The 16,512-nt window shown below is 50.4% G+C and overlaps 3 protein-coding genes and 1 pseudogene across 5 annotated transcripts; 2 read left to right on the plus strand and 2 right to left on the minus strand.

Annotated features, from left to right (window-relative positions):
- Positions 1-209: 209 nt before the first annotated feature.
- LOC112899502 lies at positions 210-2,427 on the plus strand (annotated as a pseudogene).
- A 180-nt stretch (positions 2,428-2,607) lies between these two features.
- On the plus strand, positions 2,608-5,339 carry LOC112899501 (uncharacterized protein At4g19900-like). Its single transcript, XM_025967999.1, has 2 exons — positions 2,608-2,739; positions 3,147-5,339. The coding sequence occupies exon 2, from the start codon at positions 3,810-3,812 to the stop codon at positions 5,271-5,273; it is 1,464 nt and encodes a 487-aa protein (XP_025823784.1). The 5' UTR covers positions 2,608-2,739; positions 3,147-3,809; the 3' UTR covers positions 5,274-5,339.
- A 307-nt stretch (positions 5,340-5,646) lies between these two features.
- LOC112899107 (probable polyol transporter 4) lies at positions 5,647-9,653 on the minus strand. 2 transcript variants are annotated; one of them, XM_025967442.1, is made up of 3 exons: positions 9,633-9,653; positions 9,347-9,557; positions 5,647-7,398 (listed from the first exon to the last, which is right to left on the minus strand). In XM_025967442.1, exons 1-3 carry the CDS (start codon positions 9,636-9,638, stop codon positions 5,996-5,998), a joined length of 1,620 nt encoding a protein of 539 aa, XP_025823227.1. In that variant the 5' UTR covers positions 9,639-9,653; the 3' UTR covers positions 5,647-5,995. The 2 variants fall into 2 exon arrangements, with proteins under 2 accessions (XP_025823227.1, XP_025823228.1); XM_025967443.1 differs by lacking the exons at positions 9,347-9,557; positions 9,633-9,653 and adding an exon at positions 7,877-8,332.
- A 342-nt stretch (positions 9,654-9,995) lies between these two features.
- On the minus strand, positions 9,996-12,843 carry LOC112899111. Of its 2 annotated transcripts, none has more exons than XM_025967447.1 (5): positions 12,698-12,843; positions 11,651-11,847; positions 11,461-11,511; positions 10,835-10,886; positions 9,996-10,449 (listed from the first exon to the last, which is right to left on the minus strand). In XM_025967447.1, the coding sequence occupies exons 1-5, from the start codon at positions 12,810-12,812 to the stop codon at positions 10,271-10,273; spliced, it is 594 nt and encodes a 197-aa protein (XP_025823232.1). In that variant the 5' UTR covers positions 12,813-12,843; the 3' UTR covers positions 9,996-10,270. The 2 variants fall into 2 exon arrangements, with proteins under 2 accessions (XP_025823232.1, XP_025823231.1); XM_025967446.1 differs by having other exon boundaries at positions 10,004-10,452.
- Positions 12,844-16,512: the final 3,669 nt, after the last annotated feature.

Raw genomic sequence — 16,512 nt, forward strand, 5'->3', positions numbered from 1 at the left:
AACTCGAGATGTAATCTAAATAGATTTTGGGATGTAATCTGATTTAACAATTTTCTAGTGCTTATCAAGTCACTTGTATAACTCAAGTCAGTTTGCCCCTCCACATCCACAGACATTCTGGGCCCACGTGGCAGTGAGTGGGTCGGCTGTCCGGCAGAATCAAAGCTCACCTCGCCGCCACCGCCGTGCTGGCCGCGGATTCCAATTTCCAACCGGAAGCCGCTATGGCCGACCGCTTCTTCCCCAACGACATGCCCGGCTACGTCGAGGAAGAAGCCGCGCCCGCTCCGGCCGCCGAACTCTCATCCTCGTCCTCGCTCCATACACTCCTATCCCTCCCCTACCCCGCCCTCGCCGCCCGCTTCCTCCACGCCGCGCTCCAACTCAAGCAGAAGGCAACAGATTGCATGCCGCCGCTCCCTAGATTGCATGCTGCCGTGCGCTCGTCGGCTCGCGTGGTGACGATTTTTGTCGTCCTCTGCCGTGTCAAGTTGTGCACGAGACTTTGGAGAAGCAGCGTCGCGCGGCGGGGGACTTCACGCTCTACACCGGCGCGCTTGGCACCGCGCTCCTGCTCTTCAGGGCCTACTCGGTCACCGGACACCGCGCCGACCTCGCCACCTGCGCCGAGATCGTGGCCGCTTGCGACGCGGCGTCTGCACTTGCGGGCGAGGAGTAAGTATATGTTCGCGAGGAGTTGATTTGGGATCCCTGCAGGTTCGTGACGTTCATATGCGGACGGGCTGGGGTCTGCGCGGCTCGGTGCGGTGGTGGCGAAGCACGCCGGAGACGAGGCCACCGTCGCGCGTTACCTGAACTCGTTTAAGCAGGTAACTGGGTGCGATGGAATGATGCTGACGTTGCCTGTCAGCTGCTTGTGAGTTGTGGCACTGGATTCTCTAGATCAATTGATGTTTGATGTTCTTCTTGTTCAACCTTGGCAAACTCGCTCGTTTTGACTGAGGAGGAGGACATGAGGATGCTACAGCTGTAGATTCACCTCTGATGAATATTGATATGGCATAATGAACATTACTTCATTAGTGATTAGTGGTGGCCGAACTCTGTTGAAACTGTAGATTGCGATCTCATTTGATGTGCTATATTATGCTTACTATCCTTTTGTCCCCTGGGTCCTTTGAAAATGTAACCTATCTGTGCAGATGATAAATTACAAACCTTCAATTTTATAGTTTTTGTGTATGAGATGGCAATTTCACCACTCGATTGCAGACTGTAAAGGTTCCCCTTCTAGGTTGAGTCAACCTGTATAGGAATTACCTACAAATTATCCTTCACTCAGAATCTATCAAATAATTTAATTCTCCTGAAACAGATCAAATATTGTAGCAGGCTTCTCAGATTTTGATTAATAAATTTGACATGTTATCTATCAAATATTGCATTTTTAAGCACATCAGATGTTTCTCCGCCATTCCGTCAATAACTTAATTCTCCTGAAACAGATCAAAGTTTCTAGTAAATTCCCTGATTAGCTCTTATATGGAAAAGCTGGATATTTGTGGACCTGCTCCTTCCTAAACAAACACCTTGGTGAGAACACGATACAGCCAACCACCACAGTAAATATGCATTTCAATCATAAATACCTCAGTTAAACATTCTTCATATTCATTGGAGCTGGTTGATAATTCACCGAACTTAAATTTTACAGGACATGGTTGTGGGAGAGATTATCAAAGATGGTAGAAGGTTGTCTACAAAAAGCTGCCCATTGATGTATGAATGATATGGTGAAAAATATTGGGGTGCTGCTCATGGTCTTGCAGGGATTATGCATGTTTTGCTGGACATGGACTTGACAGAAAATGACAAGGAACATGTGAAGGGAACTTTGCGATACATGATTCAGAACCGCTTCCCTAGTGGGAATTACCCTTGCACCGAAGGAGATAATTATGATTGCCTTGTGCACTGGTGCCATGGGGCTCCTGGTGTTTCCCTCACCTTAGCAAAGGCTTCTCAGGTTTCCTTTTTGATCTTAAATGAGCTGAAGCCTTTATTGTGTGCTGCTGCTTGTTATTCTTTGCGATATGGAGCTTTCATATTGAAAGCATTTGTTCTCAGATGTTCCCAGAAGAGCAATTTTTGGAGGCAGCGGCAGATGCAGCTGAGGTCGTTTGGAATCAGGGGCTTCTCAAAAGAGTTGGGATATGTCATGGAATAAGTGGGAATGGCTACACATTTCTCTCACTTTACCGCCTTACGAAGAAAAAGGAGTACCTCTACCGTGCTAAAGCTCTTGCTTGTTTTCTCCTTGACCGAGCAATCAAGCTAATTGCAAAGGCATCATGCACGGTGGTGATGAGCCATATTCGCTATTTGAAGGCCAGGCTGGAATGGCATATCTGTTTCTAGATATGATTAACCCCCTTGAATCTGGGTTCCCAGCTTATGAACTTTGAGCAGCACTGGGTCAGTTAGCCGATGCTCTACGGCATCAGTTTACACGTATGTCACATAAGCTGCAATAATTAGACATGATTGCATCAAGTCAAATTATATTTGTAGAAACTGCAAACCAAAGGGTAAAGTAGCCTAAGGTATGTATGTGTTTGTGGGTAGACCTCTTGTGACGGCTCTATCTGTTGCATGGAGAAGACACTCGTTTCTGGTGCAACAAGAACCAGGATGCTGACTCCTAGGAGCTTCACATCGGTAACTCATCACTGAACTCTGGAAGGGTGCAATTGCTGAAGACCAGCAGAGTGCACATCTGTATGTTCTCTCTATACCCTGATCCCATCATGCCAGTTCCTTGTTCTAACTACTTCACTGCACTTCAGTTTGGTCCACTTGACCGCTGACAGTGGATATGCATCACTGAAACAGCGAAACTTAAAACAGGCATAGTGTGTTACCACCCTATCCAATTTTGTTCCTTGGCTGAAACACTGAAGAAAAAGCAGAGTTCTGGTGCTGTGAACGAACCGCTCCTGAGATCTCAATGATAACAGCTAGCTAAAATACAGGTCTATACAATTGATGCGCATTTTTACAAAAGTTTTGAGATGGAGCCATTCCCAGTTGTCGCATTTTTTTTTTGTCTTCCGTCTTCACACCGTCAGACCATTGCCTTGTTTGCTGTGTATTTAACTGTGACGTGTGTTGCACTTTACCCGCAGGGAGAATATCATCCATTTATAACATATCCCCAGACCACATGGAACTCGAGTCCAGCATAATAGTCGAACCGAGGCACGGGAGAGGTCTCTTCGTGCAGCCTGGGATGCCACTGCTACCACCTGCATATGGTGTAAGTGTCGCCCACTCAGATCGATCAGCTATGCTATGCTGTTCTCCTGCTGCTGCGTAAGCTGACCGTCGTGAGATCCAAATCCAAGTTGTGGTCTTCAACATGTGCCCACGGTATCTTAGCACAGGTAGCCTTACGTTTGAACGTGCATGGGACTCAAAAGAATAAGCTTTAAGGTCATCGAGACTATACTAATGAAGTAAAAGCTGTGATATTTTTTTTCCCAAAGTGCACAACTGGAACAATCCTCTCATATATGGAAAGAAAGAATATAGCTTAGGCACACTGCACGTACATGTTATTATCCTAATGATAAGTAAACGCTAGCTCTATCCTAATGACATCACACACCAGTGGCTCTGAAGTCTAAACAAACTCTGAAACTAGCAAGTGGCAAGTAGCAAGTGCTCTTAATTTTAACCTGTCAGCGGCAGCTCATGCGAACGGCGCCCCTTGCCTTCCCCCGCTACAATGCGGAGACCGGATCGTGGTGACTGCTCACGTACACAAAGCCAAGGTCGCTTACGTGCACATGGCGGCAGCGGCGGCCAACGCGCAGCAAGCCGCGAGCTCCATGGTCGTCGCTCCCCCCGCGTTCCCGAGTCCGACGACGATGCCGCCGGCGGCTCGGAGGCCGCTGCACCTGCTCCTCCTCTCCCTCTCGCTCCCCGCCCTCCTCCTGCTTCTCTCCCTCGTCTTCCTCCTCTCGCACACCACCTTTAGCCTCCTCATCTGCCCTCTCCTCCCGCGGCCGCCTTCGCGGCGCAATGCAACGACCACCAGTGGTAGCGGTAGTGGCGACAGCCTTGGTGTCTCCATGGACAAGACCTTGCAGGCCTTTCATGCCTCGACACCGCCGTCCCCTTCATGGCGCAATGCGACGGCCACCAGTAGCAGTGGTGCCAGCCTTGGTGTGTCCACAGACAAGACCGTGCAAGCTTTCCATGGCTCGGTGGCTGCGGCACCGCCGCCGCCGTTGCCGGCTGCTCCTGCATCTGCTGTTAAGATCGGCCGCAACAGCAAGAAGGCATCCGCGAAGAGAAACAAGAGCCTCCTCAAGCTCCTGCTCAGGAGCACACCGCAGACGCGGCGGTTCGCGGCGCGCGCGGACGAGCTCTTCGCGGCGCCGTGCGCGGCCCGCTTCTTCGTGACGTGGCTCTCCCCGCTCGCGCAGTTCGGCCGCCGCGAGCTCCTCGTCATGGAGAGCCTCTTCAGGTGGCATCGCGGCGCCTGCCTCCTCGTCGCCTCAGACACCATGGACTCCGCGGGCGGCAGGGACAGGCTGAGGCCGTTCCTCGACTGCGGCCTCCGCGTTGCCGTCGCGTCGCCGGACTTCGCCTACCTCCTGAACGGCACGCCCGCCGAGGCGTGGCTCGGCGCGGTGCAGCGCGGCGGCGTCAGCCCCGGGAGCGTCCCGCTTGGGCAGAACCTCTCCAACCTCCTCCGCCTCGCACTGCTCTACAGGTACGGCGGCGTCTACCTCGACGCCGACGTCGTCGTCCTCAGGCCCTTCTCCGGCCTCCGCAACGTCATCGGCGCGCAGGCCGTGGACGAGGCCACGGGCGACTGGAGGCGGCTGAACAACGCCGTGATGGTGTTCGACAGGGCGCACCCGCTGCTGCGCGAGTTCATCGCCGAGTTCGCCGCCGCGTTCGACGGGAGCAAGTGGGGCCACAACGGGCCGTACCTGGTGTCCCGGGTGGCGGCGAGGCTGCGCCACCGGGGCCCTGGGCTCAACTTGACGGTGCTACCGCCGCGGGCCTTCTACCCCGTGCACTGGAGCAAGATCGGCGGGCTGTTCGTTGCACCCAAGGACAGGAAAGACGAGAGGTGGGTGAAGGCCAAGGTGGAGAACATCAAAGGCGAGAGCTTTGGCATTCACCTATGGAACAGGGAGAGCAGGAGGCTGGAAATGGAGGAGGGGAGTGTCATTGGCAGGTTGATTTCAGACAGCTGCCTGTTCTGCAATTCTTCCATGTTTGTAAAGCAGGAGTAGCTGCAGGAGATTCTGCACATTTTCAGCTGCAGCAGATAGATGAATTGAGAGGTTGGTATTGTGTGAGATGGTGCACATCTTATTTGCAGGCAATGAATACTATAGTACAGAGGTTTTGAACTTGTAAGTATCAGAAACTATCTTAATTGAAGCTCTTTCAGAGAAATGCCAGCTGGTTTAATTGTAGGTGTTCTGATTGTAGTATTGAACAACTATCCAAACGGGAACAGGGGGAATATTGATTGTCAGGAAATGGAATGACAAACCTGAAGATCTGACATGAGCACAAGCTTCCTTAACTTTACATTTATCCTAACGATGCCAACCCCCCCCCCCCCCCCCCCCCCCCACACACACACACGCACACAAGAAAGAAAGAAAGAAATATATTCATTCACTCTATATAAAAGAACGGGATTTGTAGAAAGATTTTTTTTAGCAAGTATATTCTTTTGTGGAAGTCGTAAACATCATACACGTGGACCATCTTCCATTTAGGACATAAGAATATGAGGAAACTTTTAGACTAACAACATAATCAATCTACTGTCACCTATGCCTATTAAAGTACCAATGCCCTTCTGTGTCCTCAAAGTCGGTCATAGTTCACTGCAGCCTGATCAATTTTGAAGCTGAAGTTCGAATCCAGCAGATGATGAAAGCAGGGTGAGGTTGGCTTGTCATTGAAACATGGAGCTACAGACTTCTTGTTAATACGGATATCAGCCAAGTGGTACAGACTTCTTGGTACTAGGTATTAGATGCTGTGTATCCTCAAGCTCAATTTCACCTCCTCTCCATTCGTCCCCACTTTCAAACATCATTTCAATCTCCTCCAGTGTTTTCCCTTTTGTTTCTGGCACACAAAAGTACACAAACAGGACAGACACAACTGATATTGCAGCGAAGACGAAGAACATTCCTGCCACTGATATAGCACGGGCCATAGAAAGGAATGACATGGAAACCAAACCACTGCTCACTCTACCGCCTACTTGACCAAGTGCTGATCCTTGAGCTCGTAATCTCAAAGGAAATACCTCTGATGACAAGACCCAACATATTGGTCCTATGCCAATTGAAAAGAACGCCACATTCCCACAAACTGCAAAAATTGCTAGATCGATCCCAATACGTGGAGACATAAGCCCCGCATCATGCTTTTGCAATGTAAGTGCCACTCCCAAGAGAAACAAGCATACAGTCATGCCAATTGTGCTGACATAAAGAAGTGGCTTCCGGCCAACTTTATCGATGAGGAAAATTGCAACCAAGATGAACGCTGTCTTGGTGAAACCCACAGCGACGGTCGCAGCAAGAAGCTCCTGATCAGACTTGATCCCAGCATCCTTGAAAATTGTTGGGCTGTAATAGACAGTAGCATCAATTCCAGTAATCTGTTGGAATAATTGAATACCACAGCCAGCATACAGCATCCGACGAACAGCAGGAGAAGGGTTCAGAAGCTCTCTCCACACTTCCTTCTCCTCAGATTTCATTGATTTCATAAGACCTGCGGCTTCCTCAATCTCAGCCAGCCGTTCTTCAACTTCAGCTTCAGACTCACTTATCTGTAGCAGCACTGCCCTGGCTTCTGAAACTCTCTTCTCCATCACCAACCACCTAGGGGACTCTGGAATCACGAAAAGTGCAAAGCCAATGAAGACAGATGGAAGGATACCAACACCGAGCATAATCCTCCAATTGATGTGCTCAGAAAGACCGGAAAAGGCATAATTGGAAACATAGCCGAGGAGGATCCCCAAATTGATGCATATCTCAGGAAGGGACGTGAGAGTCCCACGGGCACCAGCAGGGGAGATCTCAGCAATGTACACTCCAGATACCATGGCACCAAAGCCAATGCCTACTCCAGCTAGGAGCCTCCCGATCATAAGCACAGTGAATGATGGAGCAAACGTCATGATGGCAGCGCCTAACTGGAACACAATTGCACCAAGGCCCATTGTCCATTTCCTGCCAATTACATCAGATGTTCGTCCCCCTGACAGGCTTCCCAAGAGTGAGACCACGCTCAGACAGCCTACTAGTATTTCTTGCTGAAACTCGGTTATGTGGAGATCTTTCTGAATGTAAATGATGCAGCCACTCATGACACCAACATCTGCAGATAAAAACAGGAAACTCAGATCAGAAAAGTGTTATACAGCAAGAGGAGTTAATTCCTGACCAGCGTGATTGACTGATTGTCGATACCCATGGCAAGGTCAATCAGCTTTGTTCCAAACGCTGACTTGTACAATTAGAACAGAAAGGTACCAAAATCCAACTTGTAGGACAATAGAACATCGAGGAAAAGAGAGAGTTAAGGATCTCAACTCGGGTCATGTGAAAGTTTGCCAAGAATCTCCAAAAGTTATCCACTTTTGTTGCTAGTAGAGTACGGAATGAAATCAGGAAATTCTCGTGGAAGGCATGAAAAACATTTCCGACAAATTGCAAACTGCTATCACTGTCGGAATCATGCTACGATTCTATTGGGGAACGGGGCGCGGGATTTTGTTTTGCAAGGAAACGAGGAAGGCAACATTTTTGTCCCTAAGATCGGATCCCTGGCACACCGCGTCATTGCAAGCACTCACCGTAGCCGAGGAGGATGGCGTTGAGCGAGGCGAAGACCGCGCAGGCGTACACGAACCGCTCCGTCCTCCTCCTCTCGCTCTCGGGTGCAGGCGGCCTCCGCCGCCCGTCCAGCTCCTCGCTCCGATCAAGAACCGCGTACTTGTTCCTGCCGACATTGGCCGCCGCGCCGGCATCCGCCATCGCCTCGCTCCGTGCCCCCAGTTACCCGGTGGAGCCTCCTCGCCGCGGATTGGTGCTCGGTTCGGAGATCATCAGCGGCCGGCGCCCCGAGCTCCCCAAATCCAATGGAGCCCGAGGAAGGTGGGAGATGTCGATGTGGCGGTGTTCTTGCTCCGTTTTCTTTCGCTCCCCCGTTTTGCCTGTTTCTTTGGTAGGTGGGTGACGATGGTTCCCATTTCTTATCGAAGAAACCCTCAAGACTACATATCCTTCCCAAAAAAATCCTTTCCTGTAAAACGCCCTAGCTTAGCAGGGCTGAAACTACCATTTCGGTATCTGCTGTGGTTCTCCATGGCATTTCGGTGGTTTTGTCCCGGTCAAGCACTCGTTTTTTACATGGAAAAAAACTGTCAGAAGCAAGGACTTGGACAGAGACGCCGTGTTCTGACCTTCTCCCGTCTTCCCGGGCAGGGGTGAGACTGTTCCATTGGGTCTAAAAAGTGACGAGCCAGATTAGCTTAATGATCGTGGAAAATGAGATGGTTTAGCAGCCTAAAATCTGCCGGGTGTGGCGAATAAAGATTGTATAGTAGCTTAGGGTTTGTATGAGTTAGAAAACTGCTAATACATTTTTGACTGGCTTCTTCCGGAGTTCCGGGGGAGTCGCTTTCAAACGAATTTAAGCAAAGCCATGGTGGTTTGGACTAATCAATCCGCGAGTACGAGCGGAAAATATCGGAGTTCCCGGGTCCACATCATGAAAGGCAGGTGCCCCCGTTCCATTGCCTTCAGAATTCTCGTCAGAAGCTTCGCCTCGCCTGAATTTGCCGAACACGGACCGCATCACAGTCTGTTGGAGGCACCTACCTTTTTCTTTTTTTCTTTTTTAATATAGATGGTTTGGTCTGGCTACAGTTCTTGAATAATGGCTGTTTGCATTATCACTAGCACAAGGTTAGCAGCTGGAGGGTAAGGTAAGACGGAGGAGAGTAGTGGCGATGCTCTTGGCGTGGAACGAGTCAAACAACCGGCCTACTCCGTACGCCTGAACTGTCGCGACCAGGCGATCGAGAGCTTTTTGGTCGCGCGGACTGCGGGTTGTGAATTGATACCAAACTTATCACCAAGTGATCAAGTTAATTTGGCATGCCAAATTTTAATCGCCCCAAAATTGGCGCATGCCGTCCCTCCCAATAGTCCCAGAGGAGGCACCAAAAAGGGAAAAAACAATTCAATTCGTTGTCCATGCAAATTGCAAAAGAGGAGGAAGCATGTAGAGGAAGCGGGACGGCGAAGCATGGACGACTGACCGTAGCCGAGGAGGATGGCGTTGAGCGACGCGAAGAGCGCGCAGCCGAAGGCATACCGCTGGCCCCGCCGGCGCCGCTCGCTCTGCGCCTCGGCGCGGTGCAGCCACTCCGCCTCGTCCAGCTCCTCCCCCTCCTCGCCGACCGCCATCCTCCTGTACTCCCGCTTCGTCGCCGTCCCGGGCCTCATCTTCACCGACTCCATTCGCCGTGTCTGGGTGCGAGAGACACAGAGGATGGAGTCAAGAGCTACCGCCGGTAGCTAGCTACTCTGTTGTGAGACCGAGACCTGCATGTGATCTCCTCCTTCCTCAGATCTAATGCCAGGGCTCCAAAGGCACGCCTGGCTCTGGCGTTCGCTTGCTCCGTTTCATCGCAAAAAGAATGGTTACTCGAGGACATGTCGAGCTTATTTTAGAGTCGCCTCCACGTTCACGGCAGGCCTTCGTTTTTTTTCGTATTCTATGCTGCAAGTGGCACGGGTACAGGCGTACAGCTCGCGACTTGCCATCAGATGTGCCGGTCTCAAAGTATAGGCTTCAGAAGTTCAGATCCGTTTGATTGCCCTTGACGAGGACGGTTTAGGCTAATAGCTAGTGGCACAAAAGTATCGGAGACGGCCGTGACCTTTCAACAAAATTACAGAACGGCATTGTAGAGTTTACAAGCTCCCAGATCTCGAGAGCTGGACATTTATTTCCCATAATGCATATGTGATAACATACAGGAGTGATTAGAGAGAAACAATATGGACCAACAAAACGATATGGTAGCGCAAATATATTGATCAAGTGGCTGCTGTCCACTAGATGAATTCAGCAAGTGTACAATCCAGTTCGGGGGGGTCAATGATCACCTTACTGTACACTGAAGGCGTTGAAGAACAAAATGGCAGCTACATGTTTTTTGTTTCAGATTTCCTTGTCCTTATCCTGATATGCTCTGTGCTGTGGATGCTTCTGCGTTGATTGGCCGAAATTTGAGGATCTTTTGAACGCTGGCGAGATGATTCACCTCCTTCGACGGAGCTTCCTTGCTGCTGCTGGCTGGTTTGTCCGTGGTTACATCAGAAGGTGTGGTCTCATCACTAGGAGGTTTTGGTTCAGCTTCTGACAATAGAAGAGGAAAAACAGTGAATGGATCTACTGTGATGAACTACATTAGGTCAAACAATATAGATTCTCAGATTCTGCGCCAACGAGGTTCCCAAAGAACTGCAAGAGTTGACATTATTCATTGCATGATGACAAAGTCAGTATACACACATGGAAATTATATTCACTTGTTCGGTCATACCCACATAACGGGGTACATTAAGGGCAAACCAAGCCATCTCATATGAAACTATTTAAAACAAACATCTCAAATCTTCAGGAAACAAAAGTAGCATATTCACACGGTATCAGATCCATTTCTGGGAAATTTAACTAGCAACGAAGAAAAATATTTGCCAAATATTAGAAGAGGGAGGGTGGTTCCAGTGGTACTTACCACTTTCAGAGAATAAATAGCATGTGCCAACGGTTTCTTCGTATTCTCCAATCTGTCATTAAACAAGGTCATTAGTACTAGCACACTCCGTAAGCAGGTTAGAGCATGAAGCTTTAAGGTACGAATTGCAAATCTGCAGGCACTTTTTTGGCGATTAAGAAGCTCAATCATTAGCAGAAGGAAAAAAAAATACCAATGCAGCCTAACGGGATACGTCGCTACCGTCAGTGGAGAAATCAGCGATCTATGCATGTTTGGTACTAAAGGAAGCACAAACAACTTATGGGTTTCAAAAACATTGTGTTTCCATCTTGTCCAGTTGAAATTTTCTAGGGCGTAAGTACAATTATGAATTTTTGGTCTTGATGAAGAAGCACTCCATAGTCAGACTCCAACAGTTGTAACAAGTAATTGATTTTGACCTGATAGACTAGCAATAAAAGCAACCTGGAGGTATGCAAACAAGATTTCTGAAGGTTGAAGCCAATAAATTAGGTTGTATGTTTATGACCGTGCAAATATGGTGTTAATAAGTTATTTGCACAATATGGTTGAGTACAGACAATAAAAAAGGCCCCATTCATCAAAAGTAGCAGTTATTCCTACAAGAGCAGAACATGACTTACCATCTTCAGACCATCACCTACTGTCAGGGTGGGAGTCAGTGTATCCAGACCCTGAAAAACATGATTACACAGAACTTAGTAATCTAAAGTAAAGGTGATAAAAAAATCCGATATGAGCCAAGATATCAATGACCAAGAAATATACAAGTTATTTGCATAAAGTTTTAGATTCAGTGAAGAATCAACTTACAGAGAGTACAAACGGAGCACCTGGCGATATGTCTGAATAAAGACAATGATCCAACTCGAGCAAGACATACTCGTCTTCTTCCACCTCCTCTTCCTCTTCGATTTGCTTATTTTTCTCATGTGTTTCCGACATCTCCAATTGGACCACCAACACAACTGCTCGGACGTATTGATCAGGCAGAACACTATACCAGCAACCTATGCTAGAATAGAATAAGTAAGAAGAGCAAGCAGTGTAGCCATACTAGTATTGTAATATCAATATCAGCAACTCAGTATTAATTTTCAGCATCCTTAGGGTACTTTCTAAGAATGAATGGAATGGAATGACTCCATTCCAATTTCTAAGAATGAAGCCGCTCCGTTCTACGTTTGATAAGGAGAACGGAGCCGCTCCATTTTTTATTTGGTTCGAGAGTGCGCTAAAGTAGAACCGTTCCATTCTGTGTTTGGTTGGAGAGTGAGTGTGGTTATCTCCTCCTTTGTTGGGGTGAGCTTACCACCGTATTTCAGTTAAAATGCACCATAATTAACTGAGTTTCAACCTGACATATTATGCAATATAATTATCCTAAGTGCATTGTCCTACCAAATTTCTCCTGCGAACTGCCAAAATTAAAAATAAAGAATCACTGAAACTGAACAGATCAAGTTCAACAAACAGATCAAGGAGCCATGCGCCGGGGGGGCTCCAGGCCGACCGGCGGGGGGGAGGGGCTCCAGGCGCCCCCGGGGGGGTGGGGGGGGGGTGGGGGGGGTGGCGGGGGCGGGGGGTGCTCCAGGCGCCGGGTGGGGCGGCAGATCCGGCGCCGGCGGCGCCCGCGGGGGCGCGAGCTGGAGGCGCGGGGGGGCTTCGGGCGGCCGGGGGGGGGCTCTGGGCGGCCGCGCGCTCGCCGGGAGCTGGAGGCGCGGGGGGGCATCGGGCGGGCGGTGGACGGGGGGCGGCCCGCCGGGAGTCCCCGCGGGGGGGGGGGGGGGCGCAGATCCGCCGGGGGGTGGGGGGCTCTGGGCGCCCGCCGGCGGAGGGGGTGGGGGGCCTTGGGATCACCTGGCAGGACGGCGTCGGGGGCGTGAGCGCACGCTGCTCTCGCGCGGGTGGGGGACGAGCGAGCGCTCGCGTCCGGCCGTTTTGGCGGAGCCGGCTCGTTCCGCATTGGAGCCATGTTAGCTTTCGGGAGCCGCTCTATACCATCGTTCCTTAACGAAACACCGTTAAAATTAAAACCGCTCCGTACTATCTCCATCCATCCCACCAAACAAACACCTTACATTGCAGCATGGTTCATAAGGAGTTAAGGTGACGCACCCCCCTCACAACGCCTAGGCGCATAAGGTGTGCGGCGAGGTGACGCCATAGACATATCCCAATCATAGTTCGAAAGCAATATCGCATGGCTCAATCAGTAAACAAATGAAGCACAAATCACAGAGGCAGTGACATAGCTAAGCTAAGGCAGTAAAGAAGCACAATTGCAGAGCAGTTAGGCTCATGATTTTGTAAGTGCAGACTACAGGACAGAGCAAAGCCAAGCTGCACAAGCAGGAAGCAGCAGAGCAGAAGAGCACAGCCAAGTTGCACAAGCAGAGGAGCAGAGCAAGCAGGAGAGAGGGAAGACCGTGGAGTCGAGAGAAACATAGCTACCTGTGCCTACGTAGGAACAGAGCAGAGGAAAAAGGAGGATGCCGGTGAGAGGCGAAGAATAGGGAGCAGGCACGGACTGCCGGAGAGGAGCGAGCTGGCGGAGAGGCGCGGTCGTGGAGACTGGAGAGGTGTGGAACGGCGGGTTCGCAGACCCTCGCAGCAGCGCTAGCTCGCGGCGAGATGCCGGGCCGCGGACTGCGCGAAGAAGCGCCGACGCGCGGAGGCGCGGTTGCGGAGAGGGGCGAACGCCGGGGCTGCGGACCTGCGGACGCGCGTTGGCGGAAAGGAGCAGGGCCGCGGACTGCGGAGAGGACTCGCCGCCACCCGCGATTTTCAGCTAGCACGCGTTGGGGAAGCCGAGAAAGCTCCCGGGTGGCAGGCGGCGGCGCGGGAGGGTGCCGGGGCGACCGGCGGCGAGGGATGCGGGGGGTGGGGGTGCGGTGAATCGTGAATCGAATAATCCATTTGGGCCCGAGGGTTCATCGTTCGCCGTGTTTACGGAGGATTGATTATTGGACCTTTCATTGTTTGGGCCGATATTAGTTAATTAGTAAAGGAAAAACGGCCCAAAATGTAAAATAGTTCTGGTCCTTTGAGTGTGAATCCTATACATCTTCCGAATTTTTTTTTCACTACGTTTGAGTGTTTGAATCTCATACGAACATCTACATTTGTTGGACCGTCTCCACCCAAAACTCTAACACAAACCCTCCCTTGCCTCTTCCATTTGTGACGTCGCCAGCTTCAGCCGCGCGAAACCTGTGCACGGGCCCGCGCCGCCACCAGCCGCGCGCGCCTGCCCCTACGGCCTCGCTGCGTGCTGCGGGCGGCCTCACCGTGCGCCCTTGGACGGGCGCGCTCCGCCGTCGCCCTTGCACGTCGCCGCCAGCCCTGCTCTCCATGTCCCCTGCGCCGTCACTGAAGAAGAAGATATGACAATCCATTTAAAAAAAATATGTTGATCTAGATTTTGATAAATGTTGGATCTATTCTATTAAGATGTTGAAATAGTTTGTAAAAAATGTTGAAGCTAGTATTTTTTTCAACATGTTGATGTATGTGTTTCTAAAAAATTATTGAATCTACTATTTTTAAATGTTGATTGATTTTTTCATAAAATGTTGAATTTAATTTTTTGAATTGTTGAATTCCGATCTCTAATTTTAACCCCCCGCGCACTATTTCTACTATAGCTTCAGTGGGCTTTATATATGTGTGGCTTATGCACCTTCCTAAACCTATACAGGGACCCCACCTTTGGCTCCACCACGGCCTAGGGGTATCTTTTGATGGCTAAAATCCCTTTTGGTTCGGAGGTCTAAAATTTAGTCACGTTACGTCAAAAAAAATCTTACTTGTTACTAGTTAGAAATATTAAATAAAATCTGTTTACAAAACTTTTCTGGATAGATGCGTGCTAATTCGTGTAATGAACCTAATTAATTTATATTTTTGCTACAATAATGCTACAGTAACCATCGGCTAATCATAAATTAATATATATTAATATACCTCGTTGATTCGTTTCGTGAATTAGCCTAGAAATTCTGCAATTAGTTTTATAATTAGATTTTATTTAATACTACTAGATAATAAAAATTTTCTTTGATGTAACAGGCAAACACCACTCGTTCCTCTCAAAGAAAACGACATCTTGGGCCTGATGTGGACGCCTACGCAGGCTCGCGATGCGATAATGACGTCCAGTACCCCGTGCACGCCTGAATGCAGCAAGTATTGTCAAGAAAAAAAATACCCTCTTTATCTACAAGAAGGAAAATGAAAGAAAGGTCCACTAAAAAGGCAACACTAGGACAACTGGAAGTATGGAATCTGTGTGATTTTTTACAAGAAAGAATTACATCTTTGCTAGGCAAACTTTCATGAAAAGGGTTGTGAAAAGTGAATACAATGGCATAGAAAATTCCGACGAGCATAGACCTTGTGCTGTTTTCCCAAACAAGAGTGTGTACGAGTAAACATGATGGCGCACCTCAGCGCCCGGCTTCCTTACTTTTGGTGGATAGCGACTAGCGAGGCGAGGGGAAGAAACAAATGGCCATGCCCTGATGCCCCAACCCCAAGCGTGGCCAAGCGCCGAAGCCCAAGCGCATGAAGCCTCGCCTCGCTCACCCCCGTCCGTTTGTCCTGACCGCACCGTGCTTTTTCTCTGGAACGGTCTCCAACTGCCCTTTGACTTTGACCATCGACCACCGTGCGGCCATGATCCATGCTGCCGCCACGCCTCCTGCACTCCGGCGTCCGGCCGTCTCGAGATTCGCCGGATGCTACCTGCGTTTTGTTTACGCGATGCCCGGAGAGGAACGAGGAACGCCCCGGAAAAAGGCGTTCGTGTGTACTGCCACCTTCCATGGTCCAGAGTCAGTCAGTCAGTCAGTCAGACCACGCGGTGCGCACAGGTTACAGCGATGCCGGAAGGCTTTCGACGCATGGCGAGGTTCATCTCAACTTGGGCAGGGAACCGCAGAAATTGTTGGTGTCATGCCTGGGCCTTTGCTCAACAGTCAACAGAGAGACAAGCGAGTGATGCAATAACCGAACGATGCTGCCGCCTGGTAGGACCGTAGGAGCGCACAATGATGCGCTGCGGATTGCCCCGACGGCGTGGTTAACTACTTGACTCCGACGAGCGATTTCTTCGCCGGCGCTGGCGTTGAGATTCCAGACAGTTCGCTCGGGGCTCGGGGGGTTCCGGGTTCATGATTCGATCCGCCAGCTCCAGGCTCCAGCCTCCAGGCTCTCCGGAGGAACAGCGGTTCACCCAACACGCGCAGGCAGCAGCCAGGCACGGCAAAGGCTGCCAGACCTAACGACCAGCACCCCCGCCCGGGTCACCGGGATCCCACTCCCGTGTCGCCGCCACGTGACTGGGCGACTGGCAATCTGGGACTGGGAGGTAGGTGCCCGTGGCGGCATGGCCTCCGCTTCGGGAGCTCGTTTTGTCACTGTGCAACGGCAACGGTCAAGCGAGCCGGGGCAGTGCGGCGGGGTGACGAGCGAGCGAGCGTCAACGGTCTTCCCAGCCCCGAGGCGCGAGGGCCTCATCCGTCATTTCACCTTGCCGCAGCACTGCGAGCCGCACATGGGGTGGTGGGAATTGGGATGGGGCCATTGGCCACGCTTGCAAACTGCAGCTTAGTTTAAGTGCTTAACCATGCACAACCAAAACTAAGCCAGCATCCTCCTACCTGCACAATCGA

This window comes from Panicum hallii, chromosome 7 (assembly GCF_002211085.1).
Source record: "Panicum hallii strain FIL2 chromosome 7, PHallii_v3.1, whole genome shotgun sequence".
Lineage (NCBI taxonomy): Eukaryota > Viridiplantae > Streptophyta > Magnoliopsida > Poales > Poaceae > Panicum > Panicum hallii.

What these genes read in the sequence shown, in the direction of transcription:
- LOC112899501 (XM_025967999.1), top strand. Translation starts at nt 3,810, where the DNA reads ATGGCGGCAGCGGCGGCCAACGCGCAGCAAGCCGCGAGCTCCATGGTC.
- LOC112899107 (XM_025967442.1), bottom strand. An exon ending in CGCCATCCTCCTCGGCTACG is followed by an intron (nt 7,399 to 9,346) that starts GTCAGTCGTCCA and finishes TTTTATCTGCAG; the next exon opens with ATGTTGGTGTCATGAGTGGC.
- LOC112899111 (XM_025967446.1), bottom strand. Translation starts at nt 12,812, where the DNA reads ATGGCTCCAATGCGGAACGAGCCGGCTCCGCCAAAACGGCCGGACGCG. An exon ending in GTGCTCCGTTTGTACTCTCT is followed by an intron (nt 11,512 to 11,650) that starts GTAAGTTGATTC and finishes CATGTTTTTCAG; the next exon opens with GGTCTGGATACACTGACTCC. An exon ending in CTATTTATTCTCTGAAAGTG is followed by an intron (nt 10,453 to 10,834) that starts GTAAGTACCACT and finishes TTCTATTGTCAG; the next exon opens with AAGCTGAACCAAAACCTCCT.